The 14,702-nt window shown below is 44.2% G+C and overlaps 1 protein-coding gene across 1 annotated transcript; it reads right to left on the reverse strand.

Moving 5' to 3' along the window:
- Positions 1-1,847: 1,847 nt before the first annotated feature.
- On the reverse strand, positions 1,848-12,857 carry LOC139181238 (choline-phosphate cytidylyltransferase B-like). The gene is made up of 3 exons (XM_070784141.1): positions 12,719-12,857; positions 6,107-6,249; positions 1,848-2,814 (listed from the first exon to the last, which is right to left on the reverse strand). Exons 1-3 carry the CDS (start codon positions 12,762-12,764, stop codon positions 2,653-2,655), a joined length of 351 nt encoding a protein of 116 aa, XP_070640242.1. The 5' UTR covers positions 12,765-12,857; the 3' UTR covers positions 1,848-2,652.
- Between the last annotated feature and the right edge of the window lie 1,845 nt (positions 12,858-14,702).

Genomic DNA, 14,702 nt, shown 5'->3' on the forward strand with positions numbered 1-14,702 from the left:
GTTAGAGACTTCTCATGTTGTACTAGGAAATCTAGGCTACTAAAAATCAGGGAAATCAAATGGAATCATTTCTTTTGGTTCTAAAAGGAAAGCTATCTTTAAAACTATCTCTTTCAGATATCCCATGCTCTTGGATTGAAAGAATTAGTATTGTTAAAATGACCAAACTACCCAAAGCAATCTACAGATTTAATGTAATCCCTATCAAATTACCCATGACATTTTTCATAGAATACTCTTAAAATTTATGTGGAACCACAAAAGCCTCAGATTTCCCAAAGCAGCCCTACAGAAAAAGAACAAAGCAGCATGCAGCACCCTCCCAGACTTCAGACAATACTATAAAGCTACAGTAATCAAAACAGAGTGATATTGGTACAAAAACAGACATATGGATCAACAGCACAGAATATAGAAAGCCCAGAAATAAATCCACATATATATAATCAATAGTGTATTCTTGCCTCCTTTGTTGAAAATCAGTGGGGAAAAGACAGTCTCGTCAGCAAGTGGTGCTGGGAATGTTGGAAAACCACATGCAAATCAATGAATTTGGAACAATCACCCCCTCTCACCATACACAAGTATAAACTCAAAATGGGTTATAGACTTAAACATAAGGCACTACACCTTAGAACTCCTAGAAGAGGTCATGGGCCAAATATTCTGACAGAAATCATACCAGTGTTTTCCTAGGTCAGTTTCCTAAGGCAATCAAAATAAGCAAATGAGACCTATTCAAATTTATAAGCTTCTGCACAACAAAGGAAAGCATAAAATGAAAAGACAACCTACAGAGTAGGAGAAAATATTTTCAAATGATGAGACCAACAAGGGCTTACTTTCCAAAATATGCCAATAGCTAATACAACCTCAGTAACAACAAAAAAATCCAAAAATGGGAAGAAGACTTAAATAGACATTTCTCCATAAAGGATATACAGATGGTCAAGAGGCAATCACTAATTATTAGAGAAATGCAAATCAAAACTACAATAAGGTAGCACTTCCCACCAGTCAGAATGGCCATCACTAAAAAGTCTACAAATAACAAACACTGAAGGAGGTGTGAAGAAAAAGAAACCCTCTTACACTGTTCCTGGGAATTTAAGTTGGTGCAGCCACTGTGGAAAACAGTTTGGCATTTCCTCAGAAAACTAACACTTACCATACATGGTCCAGCCCATGGTCCTGGGCATATATCCAGACAAAATTATAATTCAAAAAGATAGATGCACCCCCGTGTTCCTAGCAGCACTATTCACAATCGCTAAGTCATGACAACAACCTAAATGTCCATCAAAATAAGAGTGGATAAAGAAGGCATGGTATGTGTGTGTGTGAGTGTGTATATATACAATAAAATACTACTCAGCCATAAACAAAAATGAAATAACACCACTTTCATCAACATGGATGGACTTAGCACTTATACTAAGTGAAGTCAGAAAGACAAATACCATATGATATACGTGGAATCTAAAATATGACACAAATGAAGCTATCCATGAAACAGAATCACAGAGAGAATAGATTGGTGATTTCCAAGGGAGGAGGGGGTTGGGGGAGGGATAGAGTGGGAGGTTGGGGTTAGCTGATGTAAGCTTTTAGGCATAAAATGGATAAACATGTTCTACTGTATATAGCACAGAGAACAATACTCCATATCCTAAGATAACCATAATGGAAAAGAGTATTAAAAAATGTGTTTATGTCTATATTATACATATATATATATATATATATATATATATATATATATATATATATATATTTTGCTATACTACAGAAATTAACACAACATTGTAAATTAACTACACATCAATTTTTTTAAATAAAGTCTTCCATAGAACCCTCTTGATTAATTCTGCTGATAATACTGGTTATTTACTCTGGAAGTACACACACAATAGAAATACCAGTGGAGTACAAGGTGGTTTCCAGAATTTTATTTTCTCTGTCTGTAATTTTCACTCAGAATTCTATATAGAATTTAGGCAAGTAATCCTGTCTGCATTTTCTGTCTCAGTTTTAAGATTCAGATCATGGCCCCAGTCCCCTAAGACTTTTATGCCTTATCCCAGCACATATATATCATGGAAAAAACAGGGGCAAATCAGGGCATGATGAGTACAAAGTCTCACCTCTTCTCTCTCTGTTCCAACCAATGAAACAGGAGTTCCTAACAATAAAAAGTGATCCAGGCAGCTACACTTCTTCTGCATCCTCCTCCTCTAGTCCATCCAAGAGGCACTAGCCTTGTTTCAGAACGCAAGGTCCATGATGCCAATCACCCACTTCACCCTTACCCCCAAGCTGTGCATCCTCCAACTGGGAGATTGGGCTATGAAACCAACCTTTTCAGTAATAGACATTCAGTGACTACCAAATGGCTTCAAACAAGAAATAGAAATAGAGAACAGAGTTGGTTTTGAGCACTCCTGGGTGCCATATAGAAAGGAAAAGCAGAAACTAAATAAGTGCATAGACTTGAAGTCATTTGGGCTAATGCCCAAAGTGGAGGTCACATATTGGACTGATAAAGGACACCCTTGAGTAGTTCCTTGGAAAGGAGGATAAACTGAAAACACCCACTATTGTAAGAAGAAGTGAAATAATTACATACCCATGCTCCATCAGGTGCAAACAGTTCTAGAAGTTACCAATGAATTCCCTCAATTTCTCTTCCCACTTCTGAATTAGATCATGACTCTCTTCTTCCACTGTGCTAAGAAATTCCTTTGATCTTTCTTCCATGTTTTTGACCTTTTCCTTCATCTTGTCTACCTGGTTTTGGAAGTGGTACTTCTTCTCCTGGTCAAAAATTAAAGGAGAAAGAAAGAGTATACCAATACAGTATACTAACGCATATATATGGAATTTAGAAAGATGGCAACAATAACCCTGTGTACGAGACAGCAAAAGAGACACTGATGTATAGATCAGTCTTATGGACTCTGTGGGAGAGGGAGAGGGTGGGGAGATTTGGGAGAATGGCACTGAAACATGTATAATATCATGTATGAAATGAGTCGCCAGTCCAGGTTCGATGCACAATACTGGATGCTTGGGGCTGGTGCACTGGGACGACCCAGAGGGAGGGTACGGGGAGGGAGGAGGGAGGAGGGTTCAGGATGGGGAACACAGGTATACCTGTGGTGGATTCATTTCGATATTTGGCAAAATTAATACAATAATGTAAAGTTTAAAAATAAAATAAAATTTTAAAAAAATTTTTTAAAAAAAGAAAGAGATTTACCCAAAAGTGCTTGGGAGAGATTAGTCATTCACAGAATGGTCAGATTTTATTTCAACTTGTGCATGTTCTTAACCTGAAGAGTCAGGATGCTAGTTTCCAAGGGCTGGATTGATGAGAAGGCCCATCTCTTGTAAGAAAAGTCACTTCTGATTAGTCTATTTGAATGGGTATAGTGAAGTACAAGTGGTTGTAATGTTCTCTTCCTTATAAATAAAGTTGAATTCACTTATACAAGAGAAGAACCAAAAGTATCCATTTGCTGTTTATTTTGGATAGATACTAGGTGAATGCATCCCCTCAGTTCTCCTGACACTTAGACAAAAATATGAACTATACACAGAATGGCCAGTCAGAAGCAGCCCGAGTTCTCTATTTTACTGAGACATTGTTAAAACCAATATTGGTTGAAATAAGTGAGCCACTGGCTGGGCCTTAGCACCCATGTATTACACTGAAATTGTCACTGTCATGATATTTCCCATTAAGCTAATGGAACCACAACAGTTTCCTTGGTAATGAAGAAAATTTTTGTTCTGATAGCTTCTCTGGACTGGGACTTTGTTCATAGCCTTGATGCAGCACTGCTATACCTCTGTGCCTAGAAGGCATCAGATGCTGGGCAGCTCACCTGCCATCTCTAAACCTCAGTTTTCTCATCTGTAAAATAGGGATAGTTACTGTCCCTACCCTACAGGGTTGCTGTAACAGTTAGATCAGATAATGCATGTAAAGTACTTGGCACAATGCCTGGCATTTAGTAGACGCTCAGTGTGTGTTGGCTGTTTGATTACTTGTAAGCAACAGAAGCATTTAATCACGTTATCTGGTGAAAGTGGAATCAAAACCATGAAGACAACATGAAACAAAGGCTCTTTTCCTCCATGAAACCATAATACGTTTCCTCCTGAAGGGGTAATAAGATTTCTCACCTTTCTTCAGTATATGGAATTGAAGTCCATTTCATATTTCAGAATCTTTGGAGCCACATACAGTATTACAAACCTGGGTCCGGAGTCCCTGATCTAGACTTCACAAACATCCCTGCAGCCTCAGGGCGAGGAGTGAGCCATCCGTGCTGCCAGCCAGCTGTATATAATACACGGCGACTCTCCACTGCTCTCAGGAGCTGCTCGGAGCACCAGACTGGGCTCTGGACCAGGGGGCACAAGGCGGGGAGGCTGCTACTGCTTCTGCCTCTACTTTGCTTGAGGCACTTGAGCCAGGTCCCTCCGAACTCAACTTTCCTCATTTTTCTATTGACAAATTCAGGGACTCGGGCTGGTGACTGACCCTCGTCAGGTTCCTGCCACTCAAGGTTCCGTGATTCATCTACACACTCACCCAGTACGTGATGCACTCTCTGTGCCACAGCGCAGTTTGTGGTCCCAGAAAGGCAACGGGCACATCCACACGGACTACACGGTTCCCTGAGCTAAGTGGCTTATCACAGGCCGTTGAAAGAGTGCGAGCAATAACTTTCAGAAATGGCTCGGCATGCCTGGATGGGTGACTGAATTCAATTTAAAAGAACAGGCAGTTTAATTTATTGAAATAACCAGGGCTTTATGCTCTGTAAGATACCAACTAATCACTTTGACTGAATTCTTCTCAGCCACTTGTTCTGTTTGCCACTTGAACCTGACATTTTCCATTTTGTTGCCCAGTCTGTACGAAGCCACAGAGCCCAGACTCCCAACACTCCCTGCCTCCTGAGGACAACTGATCATAGCTGACTTACGATTACTGAAAGAGCCCTGCCTCATTTGGAAGCCAATGACCAATTTGTATAAACTTCTGAATAACTGTGGCTTCATATAATTAAAAACATCTAGTTTTGTAGAAAAATCACCATATCTATTTGAGGGGTGGTTTAGTCTCTAAGTCATGTCCAACTCTTGCGACCCCATGGACTGTAGCCTGCCAGGCTCCTCTGTCCATGGGATTCTCCAGACAAGAATACTGGAGTGGGTTGCCATTTCCTTCTCCAGAGGACCTTCCCACCCCAGGGATTAAACCCTGGTCTCCTACATTGCAGGCAGATTCTTTACTCACTTAGCTACGAGGGAAGCCCGGGTGGTGGAAATTCTGTATGTGTGGAGAGCTCTTATTTTGCTCACCTCAATCAGCTCCTTGGAGTTCAGGCAAACATAGTCATCCAGACTCACCAACATCACCTCTAGCAACTGGGCTGCCCTCTTTGCTTTTTAACAACTTGTTTTTAAAGATTGTTTTAATGGGTGCTCTATTATTAAACTAACAGCAGCTCTGTGAGAATACAGCAGAAATACAAGAGGAAGCCAAAGACTTTGGGCTTTTTTTAAGTGGCTGTAATTTCTCGGGACAAAAAAAAAAAAAAAAAGCAGCTGTTAAAGTTTCTAATGAGCATCTGTAAGGCCTTAATAAAATGAAAATTGTAAACCGTTAAAATAAGAACACACTTTCTCTGAGTTTAGCTTTGTAGAGCCTCTGTGCTCCTTTCTTCCCTTGGAGCAGAAGACAACTCTTGCCTTTTATGAGGGCAGATCTCTCAGAAACCCTTCACCCAAGTCTGAGAACTCTAAATGGGGAGGTTGGGGTGTGGAAAGGGAGGTGAGGCAGCTCCCTTAAAAAATGTGATGTTCACTCACTACCTGTATGTCTTGGTCAAATTACATTACCCATTTGGACGTTGGTTTCTCCATCTATAAAATGGGGATAATAATACATCGTTGGGCTGTTGTGTGGACTGAATGAGACAATAAATGTCAAACATCAAGAATATCGAGTGGTGTAAAGTAAGTGATTTGTAAACAGTGCCAGCAGTAGCGTGACACGCTGGTCCTCAGAGGTGTGGGGTGGCACACTTACATGGATAAAGCTGACATTCAGTTCCTTGGCTGTGTACCCTCTCTGGAGGTTGCATCTGGCATAAACATCATAGTCACAGACAATCCTGGTGATGATGTCTGATGTTGAGATGCCTTCTGTTCTCTGTGTTGGAACAAACATCCCTGTTCGAATAGAAAAGACAGGATGAAGAAAAAACAACTAAGATGATCTCAGGTGACCCATTTTCTTGAATGACTCTCCTGTCCAGGACAAAGTGGCAGCTCCTAGGTCAAGGTGGCTTTCACATCTGGCCCCAGCCGACTCTACCAGGCTCAAGTCCAGGCACTCCCTACCTGCCACAGACACTGCATGTTTGTCATACTGGACCTGTTCCCTGGATGCACCAGGCACTCACCTGGCTCTCAGCATTTGCTCATTTCAAGCCCTTCTTTCCTGCCCCGGAAACCCCTTCCCTGCCCACAGCAGCTGCAGAGTACCTCCTCATTGTACAGGGTCCAGTCTTAAGGCTATGCCTCTGGGAAGTCTTTCCTGATGTCACCAGGCAGAATCCACAGCCATTAAAATATAAATTTGACTGCCATTAACAAAAGAATTTTCAGTATCCATTTCCTTGTGGAAAGGGAGCACTCTGAAAGCACAGGCTGTGTCTTGATCATCTTTATGTGTCCAGCACCCAGTTCAGTGCCCCAGTGTCTAGCACATGGAAAGTTCTCAATACATGCAAATTAAATGAGTAAGTGAATGGAGCATAGCAGTCAAGTCAAAGAATTTGTGAGATCACAGCAACTCCCCTTCTTCCCCAGGGAGTTCTGCATCATGTTATAGCAAAGGAAAAGAAGAAGGATGCAGTATTTTTATTGTCTCTGATCTAAAGACATGCCCAGGGGGTGCTCGATGAGAGCACCTTCTAAGAGCAATCTACTCTCAATGGTGGTTTCACCACACAAAGGCCTTTTCATCTGTACTCTACTGGGACTGAGAAGAAACAAACAAGCACAGAGGGTGCCAAGTTCTCATGGAACTTCCTTAAAGTCCTCAAAGATATATTTGAATGTACCAATACAAGGCCATAAAGAAGTCACAAGTGTTATCAAAGACAAGAATCTGGTGAAATCGAAGATGACATAAACAGATGAAAGATATACCTGTTTTTTAATAGAAAGAACCAATACTGTCAAAATGCTTATACTACCCAATGCCCTCTACAGATTCAATAAAATCCCTATCAAAGTACAAATGGCATTTTTACTAGAACTACAACAGAAATTTTAAATTTGGATGGAGACACAAAAGACTCCAAATTCTCAAAGCAATCTTGAAAAAGAAAAATGGAGCTGGAGGAATCAAGCTTCCTGACTTCAGACTATACTAGAAAGCTACAGTCATCAAAACAGGGTAGTACTGTCACAAAAGCAGATATATAGATCAATGGAACAGGATAGAAAACTCAGAAATAAACCCACACACCTGTGGTCAATTACTCTATCACAAAGGGGGCAGACTGTACAATGGAGAAAAGACATTCTTGTCAATAAATGGTGCTGGGAAAACTGGACACCTATATGTAAAAAAAAATGAAATTCAAACATTCTTTAACACCATGCAAAAATATAAACTCGAAATGGATTAAAATTCCATGTCCTGCAGAGTAACTAAGCCCTCCAGGAAGAAAAAAAGTTCCTCCTGGGATTGAGGGAAATGCTGAGAGGGATCAGGAGGTAAGGAGCAGGAGCAAGAGACTATGGGCAGGGCCTGTGTCTCGCCCTGATGTAGGTTCAACCCCCGGGGACAGAGGCAAGGAAGAGACCACCGTAGAAAGCCCAGAGTAGAGGGGCTAGTGCCTTGTTCACCTCGAGGGACTCTGGGAGGAAATGACCCTACAGAGACCTCATGCCAACATGCAGGGCCTGGGGAGAGCGTTCCTTAGGGCCTAATGCGGCTCCCCCCAAGGCCCTCCAGTAGACAGCAGAGGGCAATTCTGATGTGGCCAGAGACCCTCTCAAGGAACACTGAAGGGAGCCAGGACCTGAGACCAGCCTGACTACAGTATGGGGAAGTGAATCCCATGGCTGAGGCTGTGGCAAGGACAAGCCAAAGTGGGAGGTGGCTGCAAACAGATAGAGCGGGAGGCTGAGTGTCAGAGGGCAGTGCTGAGGATCTGCTAGCCAGGGATGATGGGGCTAAGCAGGTCTCAAAATACCATGACCAAAGGTCAGCAGAGCCAGACCCTCACCCCACTCAAGTCAACACTCAAATCACAGCAGGAGGAGAAGGCCAAAAGTTGAGTCCACATAGTCTGAGTGCAAATCTTGAGGTGTCTGAATTACTTAAGAGTCAAGAGTGGCTTTTCTGTCATCTGTGGAGATAGGAGATCCTAAGTTTGGTTACCAACAAAGGTTCGTATAGTCAAAGCTATGGTTTTTCCAGTAGTCATGTATGGATGTGAGAGTTGGACCATAAAGAAAGCTAAGCTCTGAAGAATTGATGCTTTTGAACTGTGGTGTTGGAGAAGACTCTTGAGAGTCCCTTGGACTGCAAGGAGATCAAGCGAGTCAATCCTAAAGGAAATGAACCCTGAATATTCACTGGAAGGACTGATGCTGAAGCTCCAATACTGTGGCCACCTGATGCAAAAAGTTGACTCATTTGCAAAAGACCCTGATGCTGGGAAACATTTAAGGCAGGAGAAGGGGATGGCAAAGGACAAGGTGGTTGGATGGGATCACTGACTCAATGGACATGAGTTTGAGCAAACACTGGGAGTTGGTGAAGGACAGGGAAGCCTGGTGTGCTGCAGTCCATGGGGTCACAAAGAGTCAGACACAACTGAGCGACTGAACAAAAACAAAGTTTGGTTACAGAAATTACTCTCCCCCTCCCTAGCTGGTCCTTTGCCACACCTGCTCCTGGCACTCCCTGCCTCAGAGGAGCGTCTGGCTCCACGTGACACACAGAGTTAAGCCTAAGCCACCAGTCCCACCACCTGCCAGTCTCTCTCTGCTGTCACCTCCACACACCCTTCACCACATGAACATCGTTGATTTTCTCCAAATACCCTACACTTCTTCATATACTCCCACCTTTGGACACGCCTCACCCACAGACTTCTAATACTTTGGTGTAATTATTTACATCTGGCTGTGTTCTCTTTTGAAGGTGAGGGCCCTGTATTATTCATATTCATATCCCATTTCCCCACCAACAGTTCCAGCCTTGTGGATCCACTCAGCAGTTCATGCGTTAACCCACAAGAATCAAAAGCTTCCACAGATGGAATGGGCTGCCTCAGGAGAGAGGGCACTCCCCCTCATGGGAGATGTGCAAGCATCAGTTCTACCCAGGGCTGACAGTGATGCCAGAGAGGGGGCAGAAGACTGGGCAACTGACCCTCAAGAGCCTGTGCTACGCTCAGAGTCTGAAGGTCCCTGAGTACTGGGAAAAGGCAGCAGCGGCCGCAGGCTGAGGGGGAGGATGCTGGACCAACATGGGTGGAGTTCCGGCGGCCCCCAGGGAGCGGGGAAGAGGGCTCTGGTGGCAGACGCCAGCAACAGGGGCAGCTCAAACAAAGTGGAGCGTGTATTCGGCTTCCTGAAGTCCCTATGGAAAGCATGGTAACTCACTCTACTACAGTTGAGGCTTTAATGCATGGAGGGAGGCATGCATGGGTGTAGTGAAATCCCTATAGATGAGATGTATGGTAGACAGTGTGTGTTGTGTTAGTCTGTGTGTTAGTCACTCAGTCATGTCTGACTCTGCGACCCCATGGACTATAGCCTGCCAGGCTCCTCTGTCCATGGGATTCTTCAGGCAAGAATACTGGAGTGGGTTGCCATTTCCTTCCCCAATGGTAGACAGTAAAATAGCAGGAAATAAACTATGCCATTAAAAAATCTATTGGGTTGGTCAAAAAGTTCGTTGGAGTTTCTCTGTTGCATTGTACGGAAAAACCCGAACAAACTTTTTGGCCTACTTCTGCACCTACCTTTAGCTACAATACCAGTTCCAGCCCATGCCTTCCTCAAACACTTCTTCACTCCAAGGTTCTCAGGCAGCAATAGGCTTACGGAAGTTTATGGAAGGTGGTCAGATGGAGGGAGATGGGTGGAGAAGCTAAGGAATCAAGGTAATGTACTGTACCACCCCCTCCACCATGGACAGCTCCACATTTAGCATCAGGAAAACCACCTGACCCTCTAAGAGGATAGAAGTAATTACCTTTGCCCCAGCTGTCTTTTTATGTAATCCAAATGGATATAATCTGGGCGGGCTGAGTATTTTAAAAACCCCAGCAATGACTATTTTGATTTCTGGTTTGATTTGAAATCCTGTGACACTGATGGAAAACCTCAGCTCGGGAAAATGACCAGCACTGTGGATAGCCAAGAATACTTTCCATTATACATTTGCCAAAAGAGCAGTTAGAACTTTTGAGTTCTTGCCTGTTATAAAGTACTGCAAGAAAAATGCAAATTTTAGATATAATTTCAAAGATCTTTCATTCAGATCATAGTCATTTGGGTTTTTGTTTTTGTTTTTTGGCCGTGCCCCATGGCATGTGGAATCTTAGTTCGCCCACCAGGGATTGAACCCATGTCCCCCGTGGTGGAAGCACAGAGTCCCAACCCCTGGATCACCAGGGAAGTCCTTGGATCTTAGTCATTTTTGAAACAAGTCAAAGAGTGATTCCTTCCATCTTTCACTGAGATTTTGTTGGGCTGTAAGGCAAAGATGGTTTGGAGTAATTTAGCATATCATGAGCATCTCCTTGGAGAAGGCAATGGCACCCCACTCCAGTACTCTTTCCTGGAAAATACCATGGATGGAGGAGCCTAGTAGGCTGCAGTCCATGGGGTCGCTCAGCGTCGGACACGACTGAGCGACTTCACTTTCACTTTTCACTTTCATGCATTGGAGAAGGAAATGGCAACCCACTCCAGTGTTCTTGCCTGGAGAATCCCAGGGACGGGGCAGCCTGGTGGGCTGCCGTCTATGGGGTTGCACAGAGTCAGACACGACTGAAGCGACTTAGCAGCAGCAGCAGCAAGCATCTCCTTCAATAAAGAGGTGTGTGAGGGACTCAGAGGTCAAAATACCAACAGAAAGCCAACAAACTGGATACGAAGGACAGTATCATTCAGGCCAAAATATCACCCTTACATCTAAATGATAAGAACAATTAATTCCACAAGACAGAAGTGTGTTGTGCAATTATCTAGGTAATGCTATCTAGGTAAATGGCTCCTTTCCCCATGTGTTGGGAAGAGCCCCTGCAGACAAAGGCTTCCATCGTAGGCTCCCTCCCCATCATACTCTATAAAAGCATTCTCTTGTTCCGCCAGCACTCAAGGAGCACCACAGATGTACCAGGGACTGTGCTGGGGGTGCAAAGATGGATGAGACATGGCCATGGCCTGCAGCACTTCACTCTAGCTAGGAACACACCCACAATCAGGCTGCCAAGAGAAGGGAGTTGAAAAGGAGGTCCCTATGCAATGAGTATCTGCATCTGAGGAGGGCGCAGGGTGTGTTGAATCATGCCCCAGGGAGAGAGGGCATGTCCAGGCTGGCTCCTCAGGGGGCCCTGACCAAGAAGCTCAGAGGAAGGGCATTCCAAGCTCAGAGGACAACTGGAGCAAAGGGACAAAGCGGACTCCATGTACAAAGTACAAAGGACAGACTCCGTGTGCCTGGAGTGTAGGGTGTGTGGAAGGCAGAGCACAGAGCAAGGCTGGTGAGATAGGGAGAGAAACCCAGCAACAAAACCCGGCAGTGGTCAGAGAGCAACGGGAAATTGGAAGGTCCCAGAAGTGTCCCGGAAATGGAAGTGAAGACAAGAGTGTCTAGGAAAAGAACATGGTCAGCAGGGTCATTATGCCTGGAGGGACTGAGCTGAGACCACTGGACTGGGTGGCCCAAGGGCCATCTGAGAACTGAGCCAGGATGGGACAAAAGTCAGTGCCCGTGGCTGAGGAACAACAGTTGCCCCTGAGAGGAAAACTGAGCAAGGATGTGAGTGGAGGGAGAGGCAGGAGGAGGGCGGGAGGAAGGTCTGGGGTTAATCTCTACAGACTTCAGTGTGTTCGTAAGCTGATGAGAAACCACCGGAGAGTGAGCGCCCTGGATCACAAAGGGAGGAAGAATGAAGGAAAACATGCTCCAGAGAAGGGAGGGTAAAGAGGCCAGCCTGGGACAGAAAACACAGCCCTCTCCTCAGGACGCGGGGGAAGAGGCAAGGGCACAAGGAGGTATGGGCAAATCAGGGCAGGAGGGGACAAAGAGGAGGCAGATGGTACCAGGGAGCACTGAGGCCCTGCCGAGGGTCTAAACCACAGGTCTGCTCTGATGCCCCAGCAGCCATTTCCCTAGAGTCTGAGCAGCACGGGCACATGGCGAGCACTGGACAAAGGAAGTAATCCTAGGGAGCCCACAGGGAAGGAAAGTCCCCTCTTCCCAGCCCCCCAGTAAGTCCCTGGGACCAACCAGAGTCTCTGCCCCGAAGAGAAAGGCCTAGTGACAAACGGCACAACTGCCAAAGCTCAGCACCTGGTCTGCCTTCCAGGACACGAGTCAACTGCTTCAGGAGGAAAGCCGTTTCCCTGATTCCACAGATAAACATATCCATTTTTTTACCTCTGTATGTGGTGCCTGGGGATATTATCATGTGACAGGATGACATATGGTAGGACTGGACTAGGGAGACACGGAGTCCACATCATTAATTAGCCAGTTATCTGTCCTCTTCTGGAAGGAACTTTCTGGGGAGCATAGAGTAATTTCATTGTTAATGAGGAAAATGATTGCCTTTCAAACAACAGGGTTGGGGGAGGGGATAAATTAGGAGATTGGGATTAATAGATTCACAGTGTGTGCGTGCTCAGCTGCTCAGTCGTGTCTGACTCTTTGTGACCCCATGGACTTTAGCCCACCAGGCTCCTCTCTCTGTTCATGGGATTCTCCAGGCAAGAATACTGGAGTAGGTTGCCATGTCCTTCTCCAGGGGATCTTCCCAACCCAGGGATTAAACCCATGTCTCTTATGTCTCCTGCATTGGCAGGCGGTTTCTTTAACACTTGTACCACCTGGGAAGCCCTAGCAGATACACACTACTATATAAAATAGATAGACAGCAAGGTCCTACTGTAGAGCACAGGAACTATATTCAATATCTTGTAATAATCTATCATGGAAAAGAATACAAAAAAGAATACATATATATGTATAGCTGAATCACTTTGCTGTACACCAGAAGCTAACACAACATTGTAAATCAAGTATTCTTCAATAAAGAAAAATAAGAGTCCTGTGATTTTATGTCCTCTAAAATTGAGCCTCAAACTGGAAGTCTTTAATTTCTACATAAACATCTAACTGGTGTCTGAACCACAGCTGAGCCTTAGCACATGTCAACAGAGGCTTGCAGAGGTTCTCTGGGAAACATCTGAAAGTCCATGCCTTGTAAGCATGTGCTGCAGTTCCAGGGCTGACGTCTCTTACTAAACCTCAGTGTCATGCCGTAGGGGACAGGTGAACACAGGAGGACCCCTCACCTGCTTCCTTTATATGCTTGTAAACATCATCAGAGCCAGCAGAAGAGTATGGAATGTCACCGTGGGCCACAAAGTCAATCTGTTGGAGAGAGAGAAGAGTGACATCACCACTGGGATGGGGGTACATGTCCACAATTTGAAAATACATATTTTTTAAACAAAACAGCCATAGTAAAGCAGTTGAAATAAGCAGTTTATAAGGTAGACTTGAATCCTGGAGTGAAAGGTCTTTCCACTGTCTTTGTTTGCATGAACTAATGGGAACTCGATTGGTTTCTCTCCTTTGCTGGTCCCTCTTTCTTCTCTTACCTCTGACAGTAGGTTTTAGGTTTGTTGGCCTTTTGTTCTTCTGCCTCTAAAATCTCTCCTTCAGACTTTTCGTTCATCCATCAGATTTTACTCACCTCTACTATGAGGACCCAAAATCCTCATTTCCTGTCCCACTGATGGCAATAGGCCCTCCCTCACACTTAAGTTGTATTTTATTTATTTTTTGCCTCCAAAATTGTATTTTTGCTTTCAGCAAGCAGCAGGAAACCCTTGAATCACCTGACCAAAGGTGGGCACTTAGTAAAGCCATGAAATGTTAACAGCAGAGAAGAAAACTAAGACAATGACTGTGAAATGACTCAGAAGTAAGTGCTTCCACTAGCAGCTGTTTCTCAAGATTTTAAGACTAGAATCTCAGACCCATTTATCATCCATTTCACAAGTCCTATCAGCCTTTACCACATAAAGAAGCCCAGGCCTACAAAGAACAATGCTTCCCTCATCTCCCCTCTAAAAGCCTACATTTGCTGTGAATGTGATGACTGTCTGCCAGTTTCCTGCTAGGGAACTATCAGCTACAAGTAAGAAACTCCTTTAAAAATAGAGTGCTCAAGCACTTGGTTTGGTGACCTCTTTTGAAAATCTGTCATAATTCAAGGACTATGGAGTTTAAGAGCCCATTTAAGGAGACAGCCATAAAAGTTGAAAATCGTGCACTTCTTGGGATGTCATGGCATCTAGTAATGAATGCACAAAATGGTTGTGTGTGTTTGGGTCCTTGGTCAGAATCTCTCAAA

This window comes from Bos indicus, chromosome X (genome assembly GCF_029378745.1).
Source record: "Bos indicus isolate NIAB-ARS_2022 breed Sahiwal x Tharparkar chromosome X, NIAB-ARS_B.indTharparkar_mat_pri_1.0, whole genome shotgun sequence".
Classification (NCBI taxonomy): domain Eukaryota; kingdom Metazoa; phylum Chordata; class Mammalia; order Artiodactyla; family Bovidae; genus Bos; species Bos indicus.